Below are 12473 nucleotides of genomic sequence, written 5' to 3' on the forward strand. Positions count from 1 at the left end.
GAGCCTATGTTGATTTCACAGCAGTGTCTCCCAGCTGTGTGGACCCCACACATCTGGATAGCATGGGTTGGAGTACTGAACCAGCAGCATCAATTCTTCAAGCCCAAGAAAGAACTTGTCGAAATCGAAAGTCTGCAACATTTTTAAAAAAATTGGTGGCACTATCGATCATCCCACAATATGCTGGATCAACACCTTTGCAAAGATTCTGATCTAACCTCCAATTTTTGGTGCTCGGGTGACAGGATGCCAAGAAAATGGCACTCACGTGCTCGGCTGGTAAAGTGCGAAGATTGCTGTATTGAGAGAAGCCTGAGGTTTCTCTCTGGTGGTATGAAATTCATCTTGCTGAAGAATTCTGAGACCATGAGGGCTCTTTTTTCTTTGTCATTTTCAAAGAATCTCATTCTTGCCATCGGGCTAGCAGAGCGTGAGACGGCTGTGTTTTCTCTAACACGAAAACGGAAGGATTGTTCTCCGAATGGCCGAAAGTTTTTAATAGCTGGACCTCCACAACAAGCCGTATCTGTTGCTGTTGCACCCTCTGGCCGAGGCTGTGTCATGGCTGGGAAATGCTTGTGAGGACATGGGCTTTGTTTACTGCAGCCTTTTGTAAACTCATCTGGTAGCTGGTGCTGGTAAAGGAGAGAAAGAAGGTCTGTAATAGAGTCCCTCTTCCACATGGCTGCCAAGGGAAGACTATCAATGGCTACTAGTCCTGATGGCTATATGCTACCTCCAGTATCAGAGGCAGTATGCCTATGTACACCAGTTGCTGGGGAATATGGGCCAGAGAGCAGTGTTGCTTAAGGATTTCACATTGGCAGCAGTTTGGCCACTTGTGAGAACAGAATGCTGAACTAGTTGGAACCTTGGTCTGATCCACTGTGGCTCTTCTTATATGTTCTAACTTCACTGACAATCCAGCAGTCAGAGACCCAGGGCTTGACACAGTTCTTATGAACAGACCTTCTACCGTGGGGACTTTTAACACTTACGCATATTTATATCTGCCACATATTTATATCTCAGACAGGTAGAAATACCTGGTTAATGCAATCATAGAAGTATCTGGAACCAATGGAAAGTCTATGAGCCCCTGTCATATTTGATCCAAGGGGCTTTTCAATTTTATTGCTCCTCTTTCATGATATTCTATCCAAGTAGCACAGTACTAAGCTCACTGACAGGAGAAAGGTTCTGAAAAGATCTACCTTTAAAGATGGCCAAATATCATTTAAAATAAATACATTAAACAATCCAGGGCAAAGGCTTGCTCTGTAGCTGTTACCTGGGAGCTGTCTATATACCTGTACACCCCATGGTGGCTGCGCCGTTGTGCTGCGTCATATATATGATGCAGCTGCCAACTTGTGGCCACCATGGGCTTTTCCCCTGAAGCTGCATGCTATAGAAGGTCCCAACTTACCACGGCCTTTCCCTTTGCTGTGAGGTCACCACCTTCTTTCCGTCGTCTGTCGGTGGTGACCTCGCTTTGGGATCAAGCTAGGGGTGTTCTCAGGGGCAGATCGAGGATGCAGTAAGCCAAGAAGGGGGCAGGCTCAATGGCCACCAGTGCTTGGCGTCTTCAACTGGAAACCTGACACTGCCTCCTGCAATGAAGATTTAGTGTTCCCACCCCGCAGCTGCGATGCTGCGGAGTTTCAAAGGAACAAGTGGCAAAGGCAACATCATCATCATCAAGACGCAGCCCCAGTGCAGCCCTGTGATTTGAGTTCCAAGGCAGTAGTAATTTACAAGTAAGACAGAGATGTTACTTACACTTGTTCTAATGGTCACGTCTGTTGCGGAATGGTGGCTGCTAATGGTGTCCCTCAGTTCTGGATTCGATTTATATTGTTCTGGGGTGCTGGATGAATTCTGTTTGGTGAGGTCAGGCACGGAACTGTAAGGCCTCACAGACTGATTTGCAGGGGTCTCTGGGCAGTTGCCTGTCCCATGGTTCTCCTGCTGGGAGACACTTGAATAATCATCGCAAGCTACTTCTTTCTTGGGCTCTTGCTCCTCTGAAAAATGTTCGAGTGGGAAGGCAGGCCCAGGCCCAGGCCCAGAACAAACGTGCAGCTGAGTAAGTAGGAAAAAGAAAGAAACCCAAAACAAAATTAAGTTCAGGTGTGAAGGATCAGGAAAGCGGGGGTCTTGTGTGTGACAGCCCTGAGATTAGACCAGGTTTTATCAGATTTATATACACATTTTTTAACTAGTTATATAAAATATTAAGCCAATTGAGTGCTGGCAAAATGCAAAGGTGTGGTTGCTTTAATAAATTCTGCCACCACTGAGAAAGGGGCAAATGACCTTGCAATTTCATTGTACAAATCAACCCCAAAAAACAAACAAACCTCAAAACATTTTATTTTACTGTCCAGGATGGAATTCTAATTATGAACCCAGACAGCAAAATATTGCTTCTTTGGGCATATAGTGGAGAAAAGAGTGAGGGCCTGCCACATTATTTAATCTCCTTCGTTCCACAAGGAGTTCAAGGTGGTGTTTGCAGGCTAATTAGGCTGAGACTTAGTGACTTGCCCAAGGCCATTCACTGAGCAGCGATATGAACCTATGTCTCCCTAGACTAATTCCACTCTTCACTGACTACACCATACCGGCTCACATCTATGTAATTTGCAACCATGTTTAGCATGTTGGCTGTCCAACTCCATAGAGGACATAGCTTAATACATAAGGGCTGCCTCTCCAAGGTCACAAAGGTGATCTTAGAGGGAAGGGAAAGAGGGGACGTGCCAGTGAGTGAGGAGTGGAGGGCTTAATCCATATCCCCAGGCCTCCCCAGCCCCCACTCCACACACACACACACCTCAGCTAGACTGGTGAAAAAGCCCATCTAGCAAAAATACAGAATGGGAAGAGCACAGAGATGACGATTGCCTCTGCCGCGCCTTCCCTTCTACTTTGGATGGTCATAAGCCTCCAAGTTCAGAGGCTTATGGCCATCCCCATAAGTCCCCATGAGCCACTACATCCTAAGTGGCTCATATCAGGGTGTTCATCATATTCTGGATGGGGTTGCTCTCCTCCTGAAGCATCAGGTTCGTAGCTTGAGGGTTCTCCTAGACTAGAGCCATCATTTTCACTTGAATCTCATAAGGCCTCAGTGGCACAGAGTGCCTTCTACCAGCTTTGGCTGGTGTCCCAGTTATGTCCCTATCTGGACCGGGATAATGTGGCTTGAGTAGTCTGTGCTCTGGTAATCTCCAGTTTAGGTTACTGCAATGAGCTCTACATGGGGTGCCTCTGAAGACAGTTTGGAAGCCGCAATTTATGCAAAATGCAGTGGCCAAAGGTCTGAGCATATGACATTGATTCTGTCCTGCTTGCACTGGCTGGCTGTATGTTTCCAAGCCTAACTCAAGGTGCTGGTTTTGACTTATAAAGTCTTACGAGCTTTGACTGCGATATCTGATGGAACTTCTTTCCTGTTATGAACCTACCCAAACGCTATGATCAACATCTGAGCCCTCTTCTGAGGGTCTCCTCCAAAGGAGGTTTGAAGGATGGCAACGAGGGAGAGGCCATTCTCGGTAGTCCCCCCCCCACCTCCGCCAATTGTGGAATGTTCTCCCAGGAGGTCTGCCTGGTGCCAACATTATGATCTTTTCAGTGCTAGGTTAAGAGTTTCCTTTACTCCTAGGCATTTAATGGCACAGGTTGAGGCTTTTAAAATGTTCATTGTTTGTATTGTTGTACTTAACGTTGTTTCCCGCTTCAATCCAAAGGGAAAGGTGGGTAAGAAATTATTATTATTATTATTATTATTATTATTATTATTAATCAGGTCCTGGTATTTTATTGTTTTTATTAATTGTTTCAAACTGTTCTAAATTTGTGTGTGTTAAAGGTTTTATATTATGTTTTTTCATGTTGTATTTTAGGGTTAATTTTTTTGTGAACTGCCCGGAGAGCTTTGGCTGTTGGGCATTATAGAAATGTAATGAACGAATTACCTGCAATTTGCTTTCCCCCCTTCACTCCCATACCTTTTTGTCAATCTCAGGCTACCAAACAGTTTTCAGTGGGTAAATACCCACAGATCCCTTTATCCCCCATGATGAGGGCATAAAAACATAGCATTTCCCCCACAAGCTGCCTCAACCTTTCTGACACATATTGAGCCTGAGAGTGAAATGCACACAGAGTGAAATGCCCACACAGCCTGAGAGTGAAATGCAGGCAAAGCGGAGAGGCCCAAGTGGATGAGGCATCAAAGTGGCATTAAAGTTTACAGCAGCCTTGCCCAACTGCAAATTGAAACTTTACTATTCCTAAAGCGAATACTAATATTACTTATCATCTATAAGGCTGCAATAAGTGTTCAAGGTACTGTACATACTATTAGAAAGCATTTAATTGCTAAACAGAGTTGACAGACTAAGTTAGGTGGCCAAAAGCCCCCTCCAAATCTAACTCTGCTGTGAACCTTTTGGTTTCCATCAGTCCTCATCCCAACTGAGAACCAATGTGTATTGGTATTTTAGATCACTTTAACTGTAATAGCTCTGCCCAAAAGAATCTTGGGAATTAAAATTTGGTGGAGTGCTGAAAATTATCTGTTGGGAATTCACAGTCCTCCTCACAGAGCTAGAAATATAGCTCCTAGATCTTCCTAGGAAGAAGGAATGACTGTTCAAGTAGTTTGGGGTTTGAAGCATGGTCAAGATATGCCCTAAATTAGGGATGTCTGAGGCGACTGTTTGCTTTCTATTTTTAGGCAAACTGCTCTGATTTGCACTTTGTGGACGAATACATGGATAAGAGAGCCGCTATCCTTTGGATTACACACTTCTCCAAACTTTGTGGAGCAGTTCTCTGTTCAAAGAATGTACAAAGATGCAGACACATATGCATAATTTAAGGTAAAGTATACAAAAATACATATTTAACTAATTGTTTAAATGCATATTCTATGCATGTTTACATTAAAAATGTGCAGATTGCTATGGAAATGGGATACAATGGAATTATGAATAAATGCATGCAAATTTGGCATGGACTACAATAATGTGTTCATCCCTACCCTAAATGCACATTGCTGCATTTGCTCACATTCCTCCCTCTTGCCTGTGTCTGTCCAGTTCCTCTCCTCTCTCTTTTGTTACCTTTGTCTCTTCCTTCTTTTCTCATTCACGCTGTTTAAAATGTAGATTGTAAGTTCCTTGACTTATGTTACTCTGCAAAGTGCCATGTGCATTAATGGAGGTATACAAATAGTAAATCAAACAAAGATGAGAATAAAAAAGGGGTTAGATATTAACACACCAATCATGGGTATAGGCTAAGAAAGAGTCAGGTGGCTGAAGAGGATGAAGGAAAGTGAATCTGAGGTGGTTCAATAAAGGCTTGGTTCAATAAAGATAAGTACAGAGGAGGGAGGCCTAATGAATGGAAAAGGGAAAGCTGCTTTCCAGGCATAGGCACAAGGCCCAGGGATGTGAATGGAATGAAGACTGATAGCAGCTGAGCTTCGGAACTACAAAAGGAAAGTGTAAGAAGTCAAGGAAGACAAAGAAACACAGAAGCTGAAGGATTTAAAGTGAAGACACGTCCTTGCTGGGCCATCATGCAGATCATTTGGCTTTAGGAAAGACTCTCTCTCTCTCTCTCTCTCTCTCTCTCAGGATCTACACTACTGCTTATAGCAGTTTATAATGGTTTTGACAACTGTTCAGGCCCAAGACACTTTACATATACCGTTTTCAAACCGTTGTATCCAGCTTGGTGTAGATCTGGCCTTAGTCTAACAGACATTGTTGAGAGAACAATGGATACTGTCCTAAACCTCATTTATGCCACCCTGAACTCCTTGAAGGAAGGGCGGGATATTAATATTAACAAATAAAACATCTTGTAAGCAAAACATGGAGCCTAATGGAGAGCTGTAATAAGGAGCAGGCTAACATGACCGTAGCATCCCCCAGGTGATTCCTGCGTGTACCTAATTAATATAAGGCTGAGTCATGGAGGAGAGAAGGGGAACCATCAACCTGGGATGTGTAGGCATCTCTAGGCAGAATTCTTCCATTTGTTTTCCTGCTCCTGCAGAAGTCCTAATGGAGGATATATGTACGTATGTATTATTGCATTTATATCCCGCCTTTTTTCCTCCAAGGAACCCAAGGCGGCATACATAATCCTCCTCCTCTGCATTTTATCCTCGCAACAACAACCCTGTGAGGTGGGTTGGGCTGAGTGTGTGTGACTGGCCCAAAAGTCACCCAGTGGGTTTCCTTGGCCGAGTGGGGACTAGAACTCGGATCTCTCAACTCCCAGTCCAACACTTTAGCCACTACACCGCACTGGGATAATACTTTACCAGCTGAAACGTTTCTCTGTCAATCCTACCTGGGCAGAGACTGGCACCACACTTGCTCTGTTCAGCACCTTGGGCCTGGAAATCTTTATCTTCTCTCCAACAGACTCTCCCTGCAGTTCAGCCTTCTTTTCTCTCACCAGAGCCACTTTTTGGTCCTTCTTGAGACGCAGCTCCTGGAGCTGCTGCCTATTGATGACATTGTACAGAAGAGTCTTATCACAGATTCAGCTGGGGAGGAGGCCACATACTGTTTACTGTCAAGATACGATACTGAATTTCGGAAGCCCTTAATCAGTGGTGTGGGGCGGGCACCGCTGCCAGGACTCCAAAAATTCAGGCAGCTGTGTTGATCCTGATTATCAACTCTGTTCTAGAAATTTTCATCTCCATCCGGAGCAGTGAAGCAAATCGGTTTTAACTACCCAATCAAGGACAAGCCTCTCCAAAATACTTCATATTATGTCAGGGATTGCTCACAATATATTACTGCTAGGAGAAACAATTTCCCCTTAAGCTACTGTGACGATTGCACCTAAGCTCAAAGAGAATTGGGGGGGGGGGGAGCTGGCAAAATATGTTACTGTCCCTGCTATTCAAAAAGCCCTGGTGCTTCAACCCAGTGACACCACTGCCCTTAACTCCCTGAAGTTTCCCAAACATCCCCCCAAACGGTGCATGAGGTTCAATGCCAGGCAAAACCAGGCTGGCCTTGCGCCTAAGCCCAACCCATTGTTGAAGGTCAGCACTTTTACTGCAATGCCAAGTGTCTCTTTTCTCAGTGCCACATTTGGGCATGGGCTTCACCTACTCAAGAAAAGCAGGGCCAAGGGCAGAGGAGCCGGCTTGATAACATGGGCAGGGAAGCAGGGCCAAGGTAGCAATCCCAGCAGTCAGCAGGGAAGGGAGGCAAAAACACCGATGAATCTGTTAGTGTTTAACTAAAGCGAGGACTCTGACTCAGAATGTCTTTTTTCCATGTCAGGGCTTAGGCCTGGAACATGCAATATAACAATAAAGGGGAGGGAATACATGCAGCGTATGCTTCCTTTCACTATCATGATCAGGCCTACATAACTGGAGGGAAACTTCCAGAGCACAGAATGTTTCTTTTAGACAGACATGTGTCATCCGCCATTTTAGAAACTAAGCATTCTCATTGTGAGAATTTAGGGCAAGAATGTTAAATCTCAGGGCTGCAGGCCCAATCTGGCCCACCTGGAACCCAGTTCCACTCTCAAGGGTTCTTCAGAAGGTCCCACCTTCTTTCCACCAGACTGCTGATCGCTTGTGGTTTCCCAACTTTTGCACAGTTCTTCCCCCATTCTAAAAGTTTGAAATGCCTCTCGTAAAGCGTACTTACTGGCAGTAAGAACTTTAAGCTAAAGTGAGCTGATATTTTGCCCTCACCTCTCTTGCCTTTGACACCCCCTGATCTAAGGGATAGATGTCATAGTCTATGGCTCTCAGAGAGGGGAGAGGGTTCAGGATCACCCAATGAAGCTAACTGGCAAAGAGCACGGGACTGATAGATGTTACAATGCATCAATTACCCATGGAATTCATTACCACAAGAAGTGGCCAGGAGAATAGATGGCTTTCCAAAAGAGTTTAAACAAATTCACAGCGGTCACCTCTATCATTGACTAGTAGCCATGACAGCCCAATGGAGCCTCAGAGATGCAGTTTACTTCTGAATGCCAGAGGCTGGGGACAAACGGCAGGAGAAGGCCATCACTTTTATGTCCTGCTTGTCAGCAGCCAGAGACATCTGGCAATGACTGCTGCTAAAATCAGGGTGCTGGTCTAGACCAACCTTCCCCAACCCGGTACCCTCCAAATGTGTCAGACTACAACTCCCATAATTCCCAGCCAGCTCCCATAATTCCTTGGAGGGTCCCAGGTTGGGGAACTCGGGCCTAGATGGACCTCTGTACTTCAGACTCCACCTGGTTACGTCGGTCTTTCCATCTTCCTAGAGAACCATGGTTCTGGTTGTGTTTTGGAGGGGACTAGGGGTCTCTAACAGAGAATTCTAAGCACTTCAACAAACAGCAATTCCCATATTCTTCAGGGGGAAACCGCAATAGTGTAGAAATAGGAAGTCCACAAGTTTGTGGTGTAGATGGCCATTATGGACAGTCCACAACAGCTGTCAACAATTGTTGGTTTGGCTTACTAGCCAGACATAATTTGTAGTTGCAGTGGCCCTGCCTTTCCTCAAAATCCTCTGTGTGTGTCAAAGAAGTTAGGAAATTGGAGAGCCTCTCCTGTCTGACTGAGCTTTGAACAAGCAGAGGCAGGACAAGCCCACATCCTCCTTTTGGCTACTCCAAAGCTCAGCATATGAGAGATCCCCTTCCTCCTGAGTTGGGCACAGGAGGAGGAAGTGGGTTTCTCATGAGGAACAGGGACACTTGCCTGGCAGGTGGAATTTTGGAGGCCTAGTCGACCACATTATCAGTGTCACTGGGTGTGGGGGCAGAGAGAAAGAGGGGCAGCAGGAACACTGTAGACTCTTCAGATGGTGACTCCAAAATGATGGAGCTAAGGCTGCTTAAGGCTCTGCCTTCCCTTCCCCTAGATTGTAAGCCTATGCGGCAGGGCCTTGCTATTTACTGTTTTACCATGTACATTGATGGTGCTATATAAATAAATAATAATTATAATAATAATAATACTGCATGAGTTGTCTTACGAGCACTGGACAAAACCAATACTCGGGGAGATGAGAGGGAGAGCAGGGTGATTCCTGCTGAAGGAACCCTGCTGAAGGCCTCCCTCATGAAGACTGCTCCTCCCTTGGCTGTCACCACCAGCAAGCTGTGTGTCTGGATGGCAAGCCATCTGGACACACACATACACAGTCTTTGTCAGGAACAAAACCTTAGGGCAGAGGTGAAGAACATCTTTCAGCCCAAGGGCCAATTCTATTTCAGAGAAGCATTTCAGTGGTGGACAGGGCTGAAGGCAAAAGGTGTGGGGTCAAAATGCCAAAATTACCCAATTTCAAGACTGGATTACTGCAATGTGCTCTATACAAGGCTGCCTTTAAGGCTGCTCTCTGGAAGCTGGAGCTAGTGCAGAACACAGCAGCTTGGCTGCTGTCAGGAGTTGCCCCTTTCCAGCATGTAACTCCTTTGCTGAGGGAACTGTGCTGCCTGCCTATTGGCTACCGGGCCAGGTTTAAGGTTTTGGGACTAGTATACAAAGCCCTAAACAACTGGGGACCAGGATTCCTGAGAGAGTGCCTTCTCCCTTACCAACCTGCCTAGTCACTGAGGCCATTAGAGAGCATGCTCCTGGTGGTTCCACATGGACCTATGGGACGATTGCAATACACCAGGAGAAGAGCCTTTAATGTGGTGGCCTCTTGTCTTTGGAACTCCCTGCCCCTTGAGGTCAGGCAGGGGCCAACAGTGTGCTGCTTCCAGCACCTCCTGAAAACAGCTCTTTTCCGGGAAACATTCCGCAACTGACCAGCCACCATTTTTATTGGTACTTGGTTTTAAAATAAAGAATTTTAATTGGCTGTTTTAATCGTTTGATCCTTTTACTGTTTTATTCCTATGTTCACCACTCCAGAATCTATTTCAGATATGGAGCGGTACATAAATATTGGAAATAAATAAATAAAAATACTCAAGGGACAAGCATATATTAGTGTGAAGCTCTTCCTACCAGGAACTAAGCCTTACGAAAGGCATTTCAACATTTTAGAACTGGGGTTGGGGGTTGGAATTGCACAAAAGCTGGAAAACTACCAAGTAATCGGTGGTTGGGGGAAAGGGGCATGGCCATTTGGGGAATTCTGGAGGGCCAGATTGAAGGGCCAGATTTTGGGGGGGGGGGGGCTGGGCCTGAAGTTCTACATCCCTGCCTTAGGGATTGCCATAAAGAATTGAGAAAAAAAGACTACAATTGTTGGGTTCAGGGCTGGTTGGCATTTTTGGAAGGTTGTGCTGTGGGACTAGAACTGCTGCAGTTCTCATTAAATACTTGCCCAACCTATACACTGAGTGAACCGATATGGCTGCAAAGACAATGTAAGTCTCCAGCATTCTGACCTCCAAAAGAAACTGAACCCAGTAAAGGTTGCTCTAAACTCAAGAGAGAATGAACTGCTACTTAGCGGAACTGTTAGGGCCCATGGCTAAGGGACGATAAACTGGGCTTTACAATAGTTTTCTTTTATTTAAGGAGGGTAAAGTCCAAGAAATGCTCTTTCTCACCTGGCATACTCCTCACGTGCTCTGGAAGCTGCTGTTTCTTGGAAGAGTGAATTATTGTGTTGGAAAAACTTATCATATCTGCCCGAATCAGAACCGGGGTAAATTCGGCGGTAGCCTCCTGCGTTTATTTCCTCATATTTTTCTGCTTGCTGAAGCCAAGCCGCTTGGCAGCTCTTGAATTCCTCGGCCCTGATAAAATCACCCAAGTAAAACTGTTCACAACCCCCAGAGAAAATGTCCACCATGGCAGATCTTTCTATTTCATTTCTATGCTGCCATTTCACGCCTTAAGTCAGATCTGCTTAGCTCGACATGCTGGGGCAAAAACTTCATCGGAGAATTTTTAAACAAAGTTCAGAGATATAAATACCATACAGAGCAGCCTTGTATCTTGTTGTACTTACTTGTTAGATACAGAAAGCTCTGATGCATGCAAACTGGAGTTTGTGGAGCTTAGTCCCTCTCCCTATTGCCCCCTCCCTGGGGAAGACAAGACTAGGGGGAAGAAATGGCCCAGATTGGCCCACCCTGGCAGGAGATTCTCTGTAAAATGAGAGCTCAGTCCCCTTGCTCATTCTTATTTCCTTCATAGGAAACAATAAGACAGATAGAAGAGAAATAGGATGCTGCCAAAACTCAATGGCTCACTTTTTGGTCACTCCGAGGAGTCCTACCCATAGATGAGTGGGGACCTTAGCGCATCAATGACAGTTGGACAACAGTAAGTGGGAGCCATAGCAGAGCTCACTTACACTCTGGGTGTTTATCATCCAACCTGATAATTTATTCTTTCTTTATACATCCAGACTGCTGAGGAACCCCAGCTCAGACAGTGGATAAAAGAAGAGCTGCAGGTTTTTGGACAAAATGCTCCACGCTCTTAACATTTACACTGGGGGCATGCTCAAAAGTTTGAATACAGGATTCATGGTGTACACATTTCTGCACCAACTAGTTCTGTTCTGTGCTGAGCACACTGCATTGCTTACTGAAATGGCGAGCTTCCTCTGGCTGTACTCCCTATCTTTGCAGAATGCTGTGAAGCTCTCTTACATTGCCTAGAAAATCAGGAGCAGAGACAAAAAAAAAAGGTGATGTTCTGGCCCTGACATGATGTTCTGAATGACTAAACAAATCACTCTCTACTGCACAACTATTCACACAGGCAACTAAAACATCGTGGACCGGTGCTTGGTCTTCTAGCACTAGTTAGACACTTCCAGTTCTAATGTGCAATTTCTTTTATCAGAAGCTTAAGCTGCCTATTTTGCACCCTCATCTCAAGGGGTCCTATTCTGTCCCCCTTCCCACACAGTACATTCCAAAAAAGTTATTGGGGTCGGGCACAATTGCACAAATTTAGCATGATTTTAGGAGAAAAATAAATCAATTAAAATCCCCAAGTCTTCCTTTCTCGGAGGAGAATGCACATATGTATGAGATAACAAGTCGTACTGGTACAGATTCGTACCAAGGTAAAGAAGGACAAAAACAAAATAAAATGGGAGCACGGCAATAGGGCTGGCCTAGTAACAGCATTAAGTCTGTGAACAGCATGCTCTCCCAAATACATACATTAATGAATTGATTTTCATGTGCCCCATTTTGAAAAACACATGTGCCTGTTTTGAGATCCTGTCTGCTTTTGTAAATCTTAGCTACTGCTGTTATACAAAAAGCAGCTTTCTTATATCTTAGCTACTGCTGTTGTACAAAAATCAAGTTGTTAAGGCAGGAACTGTATGCGCCAATATACATGCAGCTGCAGCCAAAACCAATGATGTGGATCATGGTGGGGAAATGCACAGTGTTGTGACATTGGGGTATGGATACCAGACATTAAGGAAGCTGTATTATTATGGAAGGGTAGGGGTGGTCTAGCTAAGCGGCTC

At 45.0% G+C, this 12473-nt stretch overlaps 1 protein-coding gene across 2 annotated transcripts in view; it reads right to left on the reverse strand.

Annotated features, from left to right (window-relative positions):
* Nucleotides 1-12473, reverse strand: part of TTLL6 (tubulin tyrosine ligase like 6) — a 33446-nt gene that overhangs the window by 10351 nt on the left and 10622 nt on the right. The window contains exons 9-12 of one of the 2 annotated variants that reach the window (XM_063138028.1): nucleotides 10582-10770; nucleotides 6382-6538; nucleotides 1783-2085; nucleotides 269-635 (exon numbers count right to left, since the gene is read on the reverse strand). In XM_063138028.1, coding sequence (XP_062994098.1) covers nucleotides 269-635; nucleotides 1783-2085; nucleotides 6382-6538; nucleotides 10582-10770 — 1016 coding nt within the window. The remainder of the gene's footprint in view (nucleotides 1-268; nucleotides 636-1782; nucleotides 2086-6381; nucleotides 6539-10581; nucleotides 10771-12473) is intronic. The other variant, XM_063138029.1, reaches the window with a different exon arrangement.

This window comes from Elgaria multicarinata, chromosome 11, assembly GCF_023053635.1.
Source record: "Elgaria multicarinata webbii isolate HBS135686 ecotype San Diego chromosome 11, rElgMul1.1.pri, whole genome shotgun sequence".
Lineage (NCBI taxonomy): Eukaryota > Metazoa > Chordata > Lepidosauria > Squamata > Anguidae > Elgaria > Elgaria multicarinata.